Here is a 19,176-nt window from a genome sequence, read left to right on the forward strand (position 1 = left end):
CTCATTTTACTTTTAAATTTAAAAAAAAAATTTAAACAAATAAACTCTACTTTTGTTCTACCTACCTACCTTTCTGTTTGTATTCTCATTCCATTAAATAAGAACTGCTTCGTTCACTTGTTTTCCCAGCAAGATTTCTGCACTCACATCTTGAAATCCAAATTCAAGATTTTAAAGAAATTTCTGAGCTCACTCACTATTATGGCTTGGTCTGCTGTGACATCTGCAGTGATAAATATTGGCAAGCTGCTAACTGAGGAAGCCATATACCTATGGGGTGTGGAGGAGGAAGTTGATCGTCTGCAAACAGAGCTCAAATGGATGCAAAGATACTTAATGGACGCAGAGACAAAACAATCAAAGGATGAGATGATTCGTCTTCGGGTTGCTGAAATCAGAGAGCTTGCTTATGATGCTGAGGATGTTGTCGAGGAATTTGCTCTCAAGATTGGATCCAAAAACAAAGGAGGTCTTCGGAGTTGTATTAAAAGATCAGCCTGCTGTTTGAAAGAGGGATGGGCACTCCACAAAACCAGGTCAAAAATCGAGAAAATCATAGAAAGAATCAACGACTTGGTCCGACGACTACAGGCCTACGGAGTTGAGGAATCAAAGCCCAGAGAAGAAGAATCAAGTTCTTCAACTGAAAGACGAGAATCAAGGCGGCCTTATCCACCTATTATGGATGATAATATTGTTGGACTAGTTGATGATACCGAGGGATTGGTCAAAGTTCTTACGAACGAAAGTGGATACAAGGTTGTTACAATATGGGGCATGGGTGGTCTGGGAAAGACCACTCTCGCCACGAAAATATATCACCATCCTCAGATTAGAAATTATTTCGAGCACTTAGCTTTTGTATATGTTTCTCAACCATGCCAGAAAATAAATGTTTGGGAAGACATTCTATCTGGTTTCAAAACTTCAAATGTCGAGGATAGGAAGAAAAGAGACGAAGAATTAGCAGAGGATAGGAAGAAAAGAGATGAAGAATTAGCAGAGGGTAGGAAGAAAAGAGATGAAGAATTAGCAGAGGGTAGGAAGAAAAGAGATGAAGAATTAGCAGAGGATAGGAAGAAAAGAGATGAAGAATTAGCAGAGGGTAGGAAGAAAAGAGATGAAGAATTAGCAGAGGCTAGGAAGAAAAGAGATGAAGAATTAGCAGAGGATAGGAAGAAAAGAGATGAAGAATTAGCAGAGGGTAGGAAGAAAAGAGATGAAGAAGATCAAGACTTAAAAGATGAGTTGAGTAAAACTTTGAAGGATAAAAAGTGTCTGGTGATACTTGATGATGTTTGGACCAGTGAAGCTTGGGATAGTCTAAAACCTGCCTTTCCAGTTGATAGCAAAAGCAAGATATTGCTCACCTCTAGAAACAGGGGGATAGTTTCAGATGCTGAGATAAGAGGTAAAATTTTCTTAATTAGGTAAAATTGAATACTCTTATTCCTTTTATGGAAAATAACTACATATGTATATTATTTCAGAGTTGAAGTGCCTAGAAGATGAAGAAAGTTGGGAATTGCTTCAAAAGATTGTATTTCCTCAAACAGGTAAATATACGTATAGCAAAATTCTTGTGATATGCTAAATTTATTTTTCATTTTAAATTTTTGACAATAATTGAAATTAAAATATATAAAACCTATCTTATTTCAAAATTTCAAAACCTTAATATCAAATAAATAAAAGAAATCAAGCCTTTGTAGTTTATCAATTAATGGTACACGCACCTAAATATAATTAATAGGTAAATTTATTATCTTTTTATTATAATTTTTAATAACTTCGCTATTATTTACCGGGAATAAATTATATTAGGATCATCTTAAAAGATATAGTTTTAGGCACCAATAAAATAGTGTCACATCGTTAAATTTTAAGATAACAAAGAATTATTATACACTCATTTATATTTAATATTTTCTCCAATTTAATTTAACTTTAATAAAATTATTTAAAATAATTAATTTTTAAATTATAAACAAACATCTTTTCTTCTTTTACAAATTTTAATCATTTTGTTTTTTCATAAGTTAATATTTTTTTGTGCAACCAATTTTAAAAAAATAGTAATTTTTGTGCAGTATTTTTCATGTCATTAACACATAATTTTGATAATTATTTTATCCTGAACCCAAAATCCCGAACCCTGAACTCAAACCCCGAACCTAAACCTTGAACCCCAAATCTCGCAGTTCAAGGTTTGGTTTCGAGATATAAAGTTCAGAATTCGAGGTTCAAGTTTTAAAGTTCAAGGGTTCAAGGTTATGGGTTACGAGTTTAGGATTCATGGTTCAAGGGTTTGGCATTGCGAGTTTGGGGTTTTATGTTTTGGATCCAAGGTTTAGGATTCTGGATTCAGGGTGAAAAAATTACCAAAATTATGTGTCAATGACATGAAAAAAATTGTTGAAATGTTATTAAATAATTGGAAAGGGACCATGAATAATGTGACCAGAAGGGTCCATCAAATAATTTCTTAATGGATGAGTGTATAATAATAATTCATGTCTTTAAAATTTGATGATGTGACAAAAAATTTTAATTTTTAAGATCATACTAATGTAAGTTATTACCTTACCCTAATTATTGGACTATATGTTTGTTTAGTTTCTTAAGCACTTTCATGCTATTCTTTTATATGTTTTTTTTCCTTAAGAAATGCAAATTGATTTTATAATTTAAATTCAGTACTCAAACATCACTTAATTAAAATAATAATTAATCAATTCTCTTTTTTTTTTTCTGCCACAAAAACATTCATTCCAGAAAGAATAACCAAACATAGGAAGTCTAAAACACTAAACCAGATAAACTAACATGAAAAAAGCACAGTATTCTCTAAGCTTATCCTGGATCCTTGCATCAGAAAGATGAAGGCGCAGGTAAACCATTCTTATCAAGAGTAAAGCCAAGAAAGATGGTAGTTGATTCGAACAACCAACACATCTCTTTACGACCCTATTTAGCAAACCACTCCGCTAATCTATTGGCTTCTTGTCTAATAACATTGACTTTCAAAGAAGAAAGTTGCATGACCAGCTTATCAAAAACCCGAAGGACTAGCCTTAATCTCCATCTTCGATCTTGACTCTTCTTCTTAATATTCGAAACAATAGTCTGGGAGTCAGTCTTGATTGTCACATTGGTCCATTTGTTCTTCATAGCTAATTCAATCCATCCAACCATAGCTTTAGCCTCGACAACCTCACATGAATCCACTTAATCCTTTTACCAATCCCATCCAGAATCTTCCCACTTAAATTTCTGCCTATTACTCTAATACCAGCACAAGCTATTAAGGTGTCGAATGCCCCATCACAAATTAACTTTAACCCAACCTTCTGGTGGTTTCTCCCAAATATCAGCACAAGTTTTTGACTTCCTATTTCGATCAGAGTTATTGTTTGAACAGAGGATCCATTTAGCAGATAAGAATTCATTCATGGAGTAATTAATCCTTCGAATAATTCTCTCCAAACCAAGTTTCACACCTCAAATTGTAACCTCACACCTAGCTTTCCAGATGTGCTAGCAAGTGAAAACAATTCTAACTTTGAAATCCTCCCTCATACAAGGCATTTGTAACAACTTTGAAAACCATCTGTCAAATGATTGAGTTTGATAATTTAGCCCTTGAAGACCAAAACAAGCCTCATACTATGTTCCCCTAACCCAATTACAACTAAGAATAAAATGTTCAAAGTCTCATCTTCAATACCACAAAAACAACAAATTGGGTTCGAAACACACTTTCTTTTCCACGGATTAAAACGAGATGGAATAGCATTATGACACAATTTCCATAAGAAAATTTTAACTTTGTTCGGTACCTGTAAGCTCCAAATAGTTTTGCAAATGCTCCTATCAATTAAGTGAATTTAAAGCTGGAAGGTTGTACAGAAGACTCATTTCTATAGTGCTTTCCCAACTCCTTGTACCCTGATTTCATCGGATATTGACCAACAGCTGTAAACGGCCACAACAATTTATCTTGTTCATCTGTTTCATGAAGGGGAACTTTTAATTTCGCAATTTCAATATCTTCTAGCCATATTGAGATACTGGATAAGTCCCAATTTAGTTCTTCTAAAAAAATTATCTTAGCAACTCTTTTTGGTGAGGATCCATCGATATTTCCAGGATGCTTTAATTTCCTATCTTTAACTCACAGCAACCATATATCTTCCCAAATGCGGAGGCATTTGCCATTTAGCACTTGCCAAATCAAAGTCTCCTTTTAAAAACTCTTTCCCTTCAGGAATGCTACTCGATACCCATGATGACCTAGCTCCCTTTTTAGCTTCAAGGAAATTAGAAGACGGTAGATAAAGTCCTTTTAAAATCCTAGCCCAAAGAGCATCAGGATCCTGTGTTGGTGTTAGAACAGAAACAGACAAGCTTAGCTTGTGTCTTGTGCAACAAGCCTCGATGCTTGCTGAGCAAACAAACAGATTCGAGCAAAAGAAAGAAGAAACAAGCTGAGGAAATTGGAGAGTATATTTTGATGAACAAAGCTGATTTCATTCATTAGATTAACAATGGCATAATGCCAATACATAAATCAAGCACTAAGCTTGTCAAAAAAAATAGTAAACAAACACCTAATGGTTACCTAACACCACTAAGCATTGAAACTTGAAGAAATTAACTTGTGCATACAAGCAAAGCTGAATTAACAGCTCATACATCAGCAAAGTACATCAATCATCTACCTAACCTTGTTCCAAATGAACTAATTACATTTCATTAACTAAAATGTTACAAAATGAACAAAACTTGATCAACCGAGCTTGCTGCTAGTAGCATCTGCCTTGCTCGACCTTCATGGCTTGCTTTCTGTCAAGTGTTGGCTGCATGCTGACCAACTTCAACACTCCTCTTTGGTTAGCATGGTGCAAACACCTAATTTACTCCTTAAGCACTCGAATCTTGTAGCATTAAGACCCTTAGTCAAAATATCAGCAAGTTGATCATTTGAATTACAATGAATCAATTTTACTTCTGATGCTTGCTACATCTCTCGAACAACATGGAGTTTAATGCTAAAATGCTTTGTTCTACCATGGAACACTGGATTTTTAGCAATTGCAACAGCAAATTGGTTGTCACAAAAAATCTCTATTGCTTCCTTCTGTTGAACATTCAAATCAATTAAGATTTTCCTTAGCCAAATGGCTTGGTTGACAGCACTTGTAGCTACCACATACTCTGCTTCAGTAGTAGATTGAGCCACCAAGCTTTGCTTCTTCGAGCTCCAGCAGAACATGGCTGAACCAAGATTAAAACATACCCTGAGGTGCTTTTCATATCATCTATCGAGCCTGCCCAGTCACTATCAGTGTACCCCACTAGTTTCATATTTCATTCCTTGCAATACCACAAACCATGGCTTAAAGTGCCTTTGACATATCTGAGCACTCTCTTAGCAGTTTGAAAATGCTTCTCATTGCAGCAATGCAAGAATCTTGAGAGTAATCCTACAACATACATTATGTCTGGTCTAGTGGCAGTTAAATACAACAAGCAACCAACTAGACTTCTGTAGGTTGTTTCACAAACCTTCTCAAAATCACCTTGGCTCGATAGTTTTTCTCCAACAACAACTGGAGTTCTTGTTGCCTTGTTGTTTTGCATAGAGAACTTGGTTAGAATCTTCAAAGCAAAGCTTCTCTGACTTAGAAATATCCCTTTCTGCATTTGTGACACCTCCATTCCAAGAAAATAGGACATCTCCCCTAGATCAGACATTTCAAACATCTCCTGCATCTTGGTCTTGAAGTCAACCAACATTGCTTGATCACCTCTTGTCACCAGCAAGTCATCAACATACAGGGACACAATGAGCTGTGTTTGTGTCCCTTCCTTCTTGACATAGAGTGTTGGCTCACTTTTGCTCCTGTTGAATCCCAAATCAACTAGGTAGCCATCAATTCTGCTATACTAGGCCCTCGGAGCCTGTTTCAAGCTATACAATGCTTTCTTCAGCTTGTATACCATGTGCCGCTTGCCATCTGTTTCAAACCCTTGTGGTTGTTCAACATAGATGTTTTCATCTAAGAAGCCATTCAGAAAAGCTGATTTCACATCGAGTTGATGGATCTTCCATTTGAGCTGTGCTGTTAAGGCAATCAACAGTCTACTAGTGTCAAGCCTAGCCACTGGTGCAAAGGTCTCCAAGTAGTTCAGGCCATATTTCTGGCTGAATCCTTTGACAACCAACCTTGCTTTCAACTTGTTCAAGCTTCCATCTGCATTTTGCTTGGCTTTGTACACCCATTTAACTCCAATAACCTTCCTTTTGACTGGCTTATCAACCAATTCCCAAGTCTGGTTCTTCTCAATCATGCTGATCTCCTCAGCCATTGCCTGCCTCCACTCTTCCTGAGCTTCAGCTTCTTCAAATCTACATGGTTCAACTGTAGCAACATGAGCCCTTTCATAAATCTCAGCCAATGGTCTAGTGCCCCTGATTGGTTCATCATCTATGTCCATTTTAGGATCATTTTGGTCTGTTCCAACTTGATCTGATGCAAGTTCTTCAGTAATTTCCTCAGGTTCATGTCTTTCCCAGTTCCAACATGACCTTTCATCGAATATCACATCCCTACTAACTGTCACTTTGTTTTTTGAAGGATCCAGGATCCTATAGCCCTTCTTGACAGTACTGTTGCCCACTAGAACACCAGGTCGAGCCCTTTCAGACAACTTGTCCCTTTTAACAGCAAGTACATGTGCATAACAGATGCATCCAAAGACCTTCAGATGAGCCAGTGATGGCTTAAATCCGAACCAAGCCTCAAATGGAGTTTTCTGAGCTAGAGCCTTGGTTGGAAGTCTGTTTTGAATGTAGGTTGCAGTGTTAACTGCTTCAGCCCATAGATTCTTGGGCAGATTCTTCTGAATCATCAAGCACCTAGCCATATCCATCAAGCTCCTATTCTTCCTTTCACTTACACCATTTTGCTGAGGTGTATAAGTGTTGGTAAGCTGATGTTTAACACCTGCCTTGTCATAGAGGGCTTGGAACTGAGCTGAGGTATATTCAGTCCCATTATTAGACCTTAGGGTCTTCAGCTTGCAGCCTGTTTCAGTCTCAGAAGTTGTTTTAAACTTCCAAAACACAGAGGCCACTTCTGATTTCTGTTTCAAGAAGTAAAGCCAACAATATCTCGATAAATCATAAATAAACAGTATGAAATACCTATTTCCACTTAATGAATCAGTCTTCATGGGGCCACACACATCAGTGTGCACCAGTTGCAGTCTTTCAGAAGTTCTCTAGGCTTGATTCGAGGGAAATGGAAGTCTGGCCTACTTCCCTAGCTGACACACTTCACACACTTCCAGGTTTTGGACTGCACTTATAAAATTTTCAGCCAAACCACTCCTACACATGTGTTCCATGGATTTGTAATTGGCATAACCAAGCCTTTGATGCCAAAGCTTGGATTCATCTGTTGTTGCTGCATAGGCAGTGTCTGAGTCCTTTGTCCAGTCAACTACAAAGCTTTTATCAGCCATAGGGACTGTCATTAGCTTGGATCCACTTGGATCACTAATTTGGCACTGATTGTCCTTGAACACTATAGAATACCCTTTCTCCAGCAATTGAGCTATGCTGAGCAGGTTCCTGTCAATTTCAGGCACCAAAAGCACATTTGAAACCACTTTGGCACCTGTGGGAGTGCATATCAGCACATCACCCTTGCCTTCTACTTTTATGAAGTGGCAATTACCAATTTTAACTTTGGTTCTGCAGCTTCTGTCCAATAACTTGAAGATTGCAGCATCAGGTGTCATATGGTTGGTGCATCCACTATCTAGGAGCCAACCAGTTGAGAGCCTTCCCTGTCCAGCTGAACATGCCACAACAAAGACTTGCTCCTCTTGATCATTGTTTTCTTTGGCCACTCGAGCTTCTGCCTTCACTTGTTGGGAATGACTCTGCATTGGTTTACCTTTGCTTTTACAGACTCTCTCAACATGACCCTTCCTTTTGCAATGCTGGCATACAACATCTGGATTGAACCAGCATTTTTCTTCTGGATGACCAGCCCTTTTGCAGTGCTTGCAAGTCTGACCCTCTTTTCTTGCAGCATCAAATCTTGGCTTATCTTTCCAGGCCTTCTTGCCTTTGTAGGCAGTATTTGTTCTTGCCTGAAAGGCACCTTCCTGATGCTCCTCCAGTCTGCTTGCTCTCTTCTGCTCTTGAGCATATAGAGCATTAATCAACTCTGTCAGGGAGATGCTGGACAAGTCCTTTGAGTTCTCGAGAGATGAGATTTTTGCCTCATACCTCTCAGGCAAAGTTGCAATGACCTTCTCTACTATCCTAGCTTCATTAAACTGCTCTCTAAGGAGCCTAATGTTGTTAACCATAGCCATAATCCTGTCAAAGTCTTGCTTGACAGTTTCTTCTTCCTTCATTTTCAAATTCTCGAAATCTCTTCTCAAATTCAACAACTGTTGCTGTCTTGTCCTCTCTGTCCCTTGAAACTCCTCTTGTAACTTGTCCCAGGCCTACTTTGGTGTTTCACAAGCCATAATCCTTGTGAAGATCACATCTGACACTGAGTTCTGGATGCAAGACATGGCCTTATGCCTCTTGGTCCTCTCATCAGCATGCTGCCTGATCTGAGCCACTGTTGGATTGGCTCTAAGTGGTTCTGGTTCAACATCTGAGTTGACCACCTCCCACAGATCGAAAGCCTGCAGGTAGGTCATCATTTTGACCACCTATATGTGATAGCCTTCTCCATTGAAGACTTGAGGTGCAACTGATGAAAAGCTTGATGAAGCCATGGATTTGTATAACAGATCCCTTAAGTAATAGGCTCTAGATACCAATTGTTGGTGTTAGAACAGAAACAGACAAGCTTAGCTTGTGTCTTATGCAACAAGCCTCGGTGCTTGCTGAGCAAACAAACAGATTCGAGCAAAAGAAAGAAGAAACAAGCTAAGGAAATTGGAGAGTATATTTTGATGAACAAAGCTGATTTCATTCATTAGATTAACAATGGCATAATGCCAATACATAAACCAAGCACTAAGCTTGTCAAAAAAAAGTAAACAAACACCTAATGGTTACCTAACACCACTAAGCATTGAAACTTGAAGAAATTAACTTGTGCATACAAGCAAAGCTGAATTAACAGCTCATACATCAGCAAAGTACATCAATCATCTACCTAACCTTGTTCCAAATGAACTAATTACATTTCATTAACTAAAATGTTACAAAATGAACAAAACTTGATCAACCGAGCTTGCTGCTGTAGCATCTACCTTGCTCTACCTTCATGGCTTGCTTTCGATCAAGTGTTGGCTGCATGCTGACCAACTTCAACATCCTGGACTAACTGTCAAGATTGTTTTGCAAGTAGAGCAAGTTCTCCAAGCTTTTCAATGAATACGTCTCTCATTTTCATTCTGCTGAATTCATTTCCACGCATAATTTTTTAGGAAATTCGAAAAGATATTGTATACATTGAAGCGCATGCTACTGCTTTAATAAGAACCTCCCTTCCCCTTCAAGATATCGTTTGCTGCTTTCAGCCCTCAAGTTTGGTAAGGACCTTTTTTTTTTTTTGGTGAAAGTGAGGACCTTATCTTTGATATGCCTCAAAGTTAATGTTTTCGAAAGCTCCCACAAAGAAGGGACACCCAAGTAGACGCCCGAATTATTTGCCACCTCTATATTAGTCTCTTCTTGAATCAACTTTTCGTTGACCCTTCAAGAGTATTCACACTAAAAACGTTGCTTGATTTATCGTACTTGACCCTTCGTCCAGAAGCTGTACAGTATTCTTGAAAGTTCATCATTCTCCTACAATTTAACGAATTAGCTTCCAAAAAGAATAGAGATTGTTCACGAATAACAAATGTGACACTATTGGATAATGACTACGAAGGCTAATCCCAGAAATAAAACTAGACTCGACTGTAAGGCTAATCATACGAGAGAAGACATTCACAACGAAAAGGAAGAGGTAAGGTGATAGAGGGTCACCTTACCTTAGACCTCTAGATGGATAGTTCTTTCTACTGGATTTACCATTACTAAGCAAAGTGTAAGAAACACTCCTCACACACTCGATTATCCCATCAATCCATGTTAAAGCAAATCTCATTTTTCTTAAAATAGTATCCAGAAATCTCCACTCTACTCTTTCATGTCGAGCTTCCAAGCAACCTCATATTTCTTACCCCTCTTCTTCAATTTCAAATGATGAAAACCTCTTGAGCAATTAAGATGTTATCATGTATTTGTCTACCTACCACAAAAGCACTTTGATTATTCATAATCACTACCCCTAGAACCCCTTTCAATATATTCAAGATGATCTTCGATATGATTTTATAGGCAAAATTATAAAGATTAATTAGTCTAAATTATGTAATTAATTCAAAAATTTAGTCTTCGAATTAAAATTATCTCAATCTCATTTAAACCCATCAAAATTTCCTTCCTAAAAAAAAACTCTTAATAGCTTCCAAATCATCATTTTAATAATTTCCCAATAATTATGATAGAAAATTCCACTAAAATCATTCGTAAAATAAGAGAATAATTTAATTGTTTTATATGCTTAACTTGTACAATATAAGTAAAATCTTATAATTTTATCTCCAAATTCTCTCAACACAATTTTCTAATTCTTATTTATAATCTCATTTGTATCTAACAGATATCCAATTTAAAGTTAAATAGTCTTTTTATATAATGAATTATATTTTATTTGAATCTTCTCTTAAATTAATTAGAGTGAACTTTCTTACTTAATATTAACTGTTCCATAAAGTATTCAAAGTTTTCAAACAGATTTATTTTTTAAGTGTAGTTAATAACCGTAATAAAAACTCAATTTTATAAGCGATGAATTTATATTAAAAATTATTTAATAAATTAATAAAATATAAGTTTGAGTTCATCTATTTTTACATTTCTTTCACCTACTTAAATTAATTCCTAATTTTCCTTATTTTTTAAAAAATTATTCCTAATTTTTTGTACAGGAAATATAATCGATGTGAAAATGATAGAGTTGGGAAAGAACATGGTTAAACATTGTGCAGGGCTGCCATTAGCCATTGTTGTATTGGGAGGAATTTTGGCTACAAAGAAAAATTCGTTAATCGAATGGCAAAAAATATCTGACAATGTAAAATCATCCTTGAAGAGAGGCAAAAATCAAGGACCAGAGGATGTGTTAGCATTAAGTTATGATGATTTGCCTCCCTATCTAAGACCATGTTTCCTCTATCTAAGCCATTTTCCGGAGGATTATATGATAGATGTGGATAGATTGATTCAATTATGGGTTGCTGAAGGTATTGTGTCATCAAAGGAAGAAGAAAGAGATGGTGGGGAAATTGTGGAAGATGTGGCGGAATCTTATTTAACGGAGCTTGTGGAAAGGTGTATGATTCAACTACGAGAAAGAAATGAGGCAGCCTCAGAGATCAGAGTGACCTCAAAGGTCAAGACGATTCAGATGCATGATCTGATGAGAGATCTTTGCTTATCAAAGGCAAAACAAGAAAATTTTGTCTTCATTGTTGATGGATCGAATGCATCTTCATTATCTATGATTCGGAAGGTCCGTAGGGTTTCTGTGCAAGTGTCTTTTTTCATACAATGCATTAAAAGTCCAAGTATTCGGTCACTTTTGTTCTTCAATCAGTTCTTTCCGGAGGAGGCATTAGAAAAATCTTTGCCCTTGGAAGTGTTGAACTACGTTAAAAAATATTATGACGATTGTTGTAATCCACTATTTTGGATTCTTCTGATTTTGGTAGGTTCTACAAGATATCTTAAAATTCGGGGATTTTGGAGATACATGTTCAACAACTTCAAATTGCTAAGAGTCCTAAACTATGACAAAAGAAGGTCATATTGTTTTTGGCTCGGGTGGGATTTACCCAGTGATATAGGGAATCTCATCCATTTAAGATTCTTGAGTCTAAAGGATCATGAGTTCTTCTTGAGAAAGTTGCCATCATCTCTAGGCAACTTAAGGTGCTTGCAAACCTTGGATTTAAGAGTTAATTTTCCCGAAATCCATGTACCTAATGTGATATGGAGGATGGAGCAACTAAGACATTTATATCTCCCTTCCGACTGTGAAAGCAGTACTAAGTTGAACTTGGGTACTTTGAGAAAACTCCTAACACTTGTGAACTTCAACACCAAGAATTGTTATCTGAAGGATCTTATCAACATGACAAATCTTAGAGAGTTGGAGATAAATTTGCCCTTCAATATTGAAAATTTCAAAGTGTCGGGCGAGAATCCACCCATAATCGGTAGTAAATATCTTCATTCCTTGTTTATTATTGACAGGGCGGGCGAATCAATAGATCCAACACATTTGGCCCACCTCCTTTCAAATTGTACAAGTATTTGCAAGTTGAGTATAGCAGCAGACATAAGTAAGTTACCAGAGTCTCACTACTCTTCACATCTCGCTTACATAAGGTTGAGATGGTGCAAGTTTGAGGAAGACCCAATGCCAACACTAGAGAAGCTGCCTAACTTAAGGATTCTTGAATTCGAATATACTTTAGAAGGAAAGGAAATGTTTTGCTCTGCTCAGGGTTTTCCTAAACTTGAGTCTCTAATCTTTGACCAGCTCGGCAAATTGGAGGACTGGAAGGTGGATAAAGGAGCCATGCCTTCTCTTCAGCGATTGGAGATCACGTATTGCAAAAGACTGAAGATGCTTCCAGAGGGATTGAGGTTCATTACAACCCTCAAAGAACTGAAGATTGAATCAATGCCAAAGGCATTCAAAGATAAATTGGAGGAAGGAGGAGAAGATTTCTACAAAGTCCAACATGTTCCTTCTATCATATTCCAAAACTGTGGCTAATAGATTGAATGATAATTGAGAGGTAATTTCATAACCTCTAGTTTAGGAAATGATTCCTACTTTCTTTGCTGCTTATATATCTTTCGTTTTTGACAATGTCTCACATTCTCACTCAATTTGTCAACACACCAACGAATAATTACTTTTATAAAAAGTCAAAGGAAGTCAGACATTGATCTTTTTAGTTTTACTTTTCAGGTAAAGACGCCATTTTTTCACCTGCTACTGCTATTCACGGGATCAAAGCTAGATTTAAAACTCTTATTATAAGTGACGTGTGAAAGTGTGTTATATGGTGAGATTTGGAATTATCTTCTCTCTTGTATATATCTATGGTTGTTGACATCAGACTGGTTGACTGTTTGACAATAAAACGGTTGCAAGATAAGGTATGGGAAGAATGGGAGGTGTCTGGATTAGCAAGGTACCAAACCCCTCCTCCATTTCAATTTCCTTCAATCTAATTTAATTGCACATTCATTTTTGTCTTTTAAAACATAAAATTGCAGATAAGGAGACGTCACTGACCTTTGTTCCCACATAGCTTTGGTTTGCGGCCACCATTCCTATATTTATTTGTTAGCTTTGCTTTCTCTTTCTTTTTTTTCCCTACTTAAGTCTGCTTGAGTCTTTTTCTTTTTTTATATGTACTTCATGTAATAGTAGAAGCCAAGGCAGGACCATGCTTTTCTGTTGTAAAATTCATCACTTCGTTGTCTATGTTCATTTCTACTCTTCAGTTTACTTAAATATAATTGTTTGATATATATTTGAATATGGAGAATATAATCTTTTTAATATATACATATTTTAGAAAAAAATTGAATACACGAATGTTGGACACATTTCCCATTTCAACATATTTCTTTATTTTATGCAAGTCGATTGTTATTTTGACATATTACTACCACAATTCCGCTTAATGGATTAACGACTTTCATTCATGTGGAGACTAAAATTTTAAAATTCAAAAGTAGAGGGACTTAAAATGATCTGATTGGAGAAAATAGACTAAATCTATAACTATACTCATAGTATAAGACTAGTATTAAAACTAAAATTTCAAAATTAAAAAAATACAAAATTGAAGTTGACAAATTCAAAAAATATACATATTAAAATTGATCAAATTAAAAGTGCACTGACTAACCTTAATTTTTTTGTTAATCTTTCTTTTCCCTTAATTAAATGTACATGACGTATATTATATATCTTAATATATAAATATTTTTTTAAATTAAATATATGTATGTTGGACACATATTCAAGTTTGATATTCATCTTAAATATTGGTGAACTAGTAGTTGATGAAGTATTATATACATTCTTGGAATGCTCCATTCAACGAATTTATTTCAGCTCCATATGCTTAAAACACTTCCCATTTCTAACATATTTCCTCATTTTGGGTAACCCGATTGGTATACAACGTAATCTTTTTCATTGTTTAGTATCCTAATCCTTAACTCAACAATCTTTGTTACGATAGGGTCCAATGATTGCAATTCATCTCGACACTTCCAAAGCAGAAAACAAAAAAATTAAATTAAATTTCACCGATTAATTACATGTCAACACATATAATCCAGGATATGTTTATCTCGAAGATTAAATAAGATAAACTAAATCACAAAGAAAATAAACGAGTAAGCATAATATAGAAATTCCAAATTACATTATCTAACAAAAAATCAAAAAGAAATAAATGGTTGCATTTCATTCTGTAGGGATTATATCTACCAAATCTATATATATATATATATATATATATATATATATATTAGAGAGAGACCTCATCATCCTCAAGGAGTAAGTGGTTAAGCATGAACTTGATGGGAAGGCCACAAGTCGGTGGTGGTCAAACCATGAGTTGATTATGAGTAGTTTCATGTTATGCAAAAAAATGTTAGTTAAAATTTTAGTTGACCGCTGCATTTTGAGGTTGAGAGTTTAATAAAACGACACGTTTCGATGTTTAATGAAAACGGTGCGTATTGAAAGTTTGATACAACTAGTCAAGTAACAAGCCTGTAACAAACTTTGTAAGTACCAATTCTGAAGCCTTACAGGAACTGCCAACTTTTAATTTTATTAGTAATCCTCGCTTTAAAAAAATATTCCAAATATGCTTCCTCACCTTATCATTTTTGTTATTTTTCAAGTGCCCTTACCATTTTATATTTACAATGGGTAAATTATAAAAATTGTCACCTAATTATTGCTTTCGTTCTATTTTAATCACTAAATTATAATTTCTAAACTTATCTATTAAATCAAGTTAGAATGTTCAACTTGATTTTTGTTTGTTATAAGTATCATATATTATAAAAATTAATTTTATTTTAATAATTATATAATATTGATTGAGTTATTATTTTAATTATAACATCTTATACCGATTGAGGGCTAAATTTAGAATTAGAACTAAATTGACAAATTTCAAAAATTTGAGCTTAAATTTATTTTTATTTTTAAGAATTTGAACTAAAATGAGAAATTTTGTAAATATTGAGGATTAAATTTGTTGGAAATTTAATATTTAGAATCAAATTTATGGAATGTCTAAACATTAGGGCTAAATTTGTTATTAGACCAATAAAAACAAGTTCATATCAATTTCCTTTCACTCATATAATTGAAACTAATGAGGAAGTGATCAAAATATTTAATTTCTAAAATTTAATGACTAAATAAAAGATTAACATTTAAGTGATCAAAATAGAATGAAATCAATAATTTGATGACCATTTTTATATCAGTAACCTATCCTAATCCATCTCACAACGAAATTTCTCCGTCTTTGCCTAATTTCTCCATCTTTGTCAAATTTAATAGAATTAACATTTTATTTAAAAATATCTTTAATCGTTTAATATATTTTTAATAAGTAAATGTTAATTCCGTTAAAATCATTTGTTTACATGTAAAAGTTAAAAATAAAAATATTGAGTTATATAATATGATTCTATTGAACTGATTCAATCATAAATTTTATTAAAAATAAAAATAAAAATCTACAGTAAACTACGGAAAAAAAACACTAATTTGCTTGAAAACAAGCTCGTTAAGTATAATGAGGAACCCTAAATTGACATATCAAATTGCGATAGCTCAGTTGTCCTTTTGATTCGAACCCACAACCTGAGTTGTTGAGGTGATCACCCAATGTCACTAGGCCAAGAGTTTGGGTTCTATTTACTAATTTGAAGTTGAGGCATATTGTTAAGAAGATTTCATTTTGACATGTTTAATTTTTTGAATTTAACTCGAATAAATTTATTTAACTCGACTTAAATTTTATTTCACTCAACTTGATTAAAAAAAATTTCAAATCAAGTTAAGATGATAAAATAGGATTCATTAACTCGATGTACTTGAAATTGTTTTCACAAGATTCGATTAAACGCTCAACCCGTTACATGAGATGATGTTTAGGGATTTTTTCTGTAAAATCATTTTTTTCTCAATCATTCCTCATAATATGGAAAATAATAAGTTAAGTTATGCCATTAGTCCTTGTACTTCACAAAAGTTGTGGATATAATCTCTATGCTTTAGTTTGGTCATTTTTAATAAATGTACTTTTCAAATTTGAAAATTTTAATCCTCGCCAAATGATAATTGTTAAATTCATTAAGTTAAGCTTTGTTATTTTCAAAATATTACATGACAAACAAATTATTATATGTGTAATGCCATGTCAACTTGTTATTTTCACATATACTCACCAGAATTCCACTTAATGGATGAACGACTTTCATTCGTGTGGAGATTGAAATTTCAAAATTCAAAAAGTAGAGAGACTTCAAATGATCTAATTGGAGAATATAGACTAAATCTATAACTATACTCATAGTATAGGACTAGTAATTGAATTTAACCAAATAAATTTAATTGCTACAATTTAAGTTAAAACTAAAATTTCAAAATTAAAAAATACAGAAACTGAAGTTGACAAATTCAAAAATATACATATTAAAATTGATCAAATTAAAAGTGCACTGACTAACCTTAATTTTTGTTAATATTTCTTTTCCTTAATTAAATGTTCATGACGTATATTGTATATCTTAATATATAAATATATATATTTTTAAATTAAATATATGTATTATATACATTATTGGAATGCTCCATTCAACGAATTTATTTCAGCTCCATATGCTTAAAACACTTCCATTTCTAACATATTTTCTCATTTTGGGTAACCTGATTGGTATACAATGTAATCTTTTTCATTGTTTAGTATCCTAATCCTTAACTCAATAATATTTGTTACGATAGAGTCTAATGGTTGCAATTTATCTTGACACTTTTGAAGGAAAAAATCAAATTTCACCGATTAATTACATGTCAACACATATAATTCACGAAGAAAACAAACGAGTAAACATAATGTAGAAATTCCAAATTACATTATCTAACAAAAATTCAATAAGATAAACTAAATCACAAAGAAAACAAACGAGTAAACATAATGTAGAAATTCCAAATTACATTATCTAACAGAAATTCAATAAGAAATAAATTGTTGCATTTCATTCTTTAGGGATGTGTGAGTCAAGATGTTCGAGTCTTGAAATGTAAGGTCGAAACAGGAGAAATATCCTAAAACTCGATGCTAAAAGATTTATAAAATTCAGTATAATCATGTTGTTTTCATTATAAAACTCAATGTTAAAATGTCTATGATTCAAAATTATGATACAAGAGAAAAATAGCTAACGATTTTAAATTCAAGGTGTGAGAAAATCCCAATCGCTAAGATATGAATGTTGTAAAATACCACTCAATCACAGCCACATTTGTTAGTATGACTACTTTGGATGAAAAGCTCTATTCCAAGTTATATATACACATAGAAATACACAGGAAGTGGATTAATGGTGTATTATTTAAGTAAAGAAAAAGGGTTCTAACTAAAAGAAAGAGTTGAAATCTTGAACCTCTAAATATTGGGTAACCGCTGGTGTTAAAAAGTGCATAAAGGTCCACGCTTATCTACAAGAAACAATGTATGAATCACATATGCCGTTTATATTCACTTTTTTTGCTCCACAAGCAATCCAAAACCATAAACAAAGGAATAGGCTTTTTTTGCCTTTTTTAAATAGTTTTCTTGTTTCTTTTCCGCTTTTTAAGTTCTTCAGTCAATTCAAGTTCAAAAAACCATACTAAATATATATATATATATATGTTTATATTTACTTTTCTTGCTACACAAGCAAGCCAAAACCATAAACAAAGGCATGCTTTTTTTTTTCCTTTTTCTAATGATTTTCTTGATTCTTTGTTGTTTTTAAAGCTCTTCATTCAATTCAAGTTCAAGAAACCATACTAAATATATATATATATATATATATTCACTTTTTTTGCTACACAAGCAAGTTGAAACCATAAACAAATGCATACATTTTATCCTTTTTAAATGGCTTTCTTGTTTCTTTGTTGTTTTTAGATTCTTCGTTCAATTTAAGTTTAAAAACTATATGTGCTTATATTCACTTTTCTTGCTACATAAACAAGCCCAAACCATAAACAAAGGCATACCTTTTTTTTTTTTCCTTTTTTACTGTTGTTGCTTTTAGATTCTTCATTCAATTCAAGTTCAAAAACTATACGATATATATATATATATATATATATATATATACATATATTATTCACTTTTCTTGCTACACAAGTCAACCAAAACCATAAACAAAGGCATAACTTTTTCACTTTTTTTAAAATGATTTTTTCGTTGCTGCTTTTTTAAATTTTTATTCAATTTAAGTTCAAAAAGCCCTAATATATATATATTAAGAGAGAGACCTCATCATCCTCAAGGAGTAAGTGGTTAAGCATGAACTTGATGGGAAGGCCACAAGTCGGTGGTGGTCAAACCATGAGTTGATTATGAGTAGTTTCATGTTATGGAAAAAAGATGTTAGTTAAAATTAGTTACTTGAGAGCTGCATTTTGAGGTTGAGAGTTTAATGAAACGAAACGTTTTGATGTTTAATGAAAACGGTGCGTATTGAAAGTTTGATACAACTAGTTGAGTAACAAGCCTGTAACAAACTTTGTAACTACCAATTTTGAAGCCTTAGGAACTGCCAACTTTTAATTTTATTTGTAATCCTCGCTTTAAAAAAATATTCCAAATATGCTTCCTCACCTTATCATTTTTGTTATTTTTCAAGTGCCCTTACCATCCTATATTTTCAATGGGTAAATTGTAAAAATGGTCACCTAATTATTGCTTTCGTTCTATTTTGATCACTAAATTATTAATTTTTTCAATTTAATTACT

The 19,176-nt window shown here is 33.7% G+C and overlaps 1 protein-coding gene across 2 annotated transcripts in view; it reads left to right on the forward strand.

Moving 5' to 3' along the window:
• Positions 1-68: 68 nt before the first annotated feature.
• The window catches only part of LOC105761353 (putative disease resistance protein At1g50180), a 28,842-nt gene continuing 9,734 nt past the window's right edge, over positions 69-19,176 (forward strand). The window contains exons 1-5 of one of the 2 annotated variants that reach the window (XR_008191089.1): positions 69-1,411; positions 1,491-1,556; positions 11,026-12,903; positions 13,080-13,305; positions 13,391-13,658. Coding sequence is in view for 1 of the 2 variants with exons in the window: in XM_052624145.1 (XP_052480105.1) it covers positions 202-1,411; positions 1,491-1,556; positions 11,026-12,881 (3,132 nt within the window). In the remaining variant the exon portion in view is untranslated. Of the gene's footprint in view, positions 1,412-1,490; positions 1,557-11,025; positions 12,904-13,079; positions 13,306-13,390; positions 13,659-19,176 lie in introns of those variants that run through there. The other variant, XM_052624145.1, reaches the window with a different exon arrangement.

The sequence above is a fragment of the Gossypium raimondii genome, chromosome 11, assembly GCF_025698545.1.
Source record: "Gossypium raimondii isolate GPD5lz chromosome 11, ASM2569854v1, whole genome shotgun sequence".
NCBI classification, from domain to species: Eukaryota; Viridiplantae; Streptophyta; class Magnoliopsida; order Malvales; family Malvaceae; genus Gossypium; species Gossypium raimondii.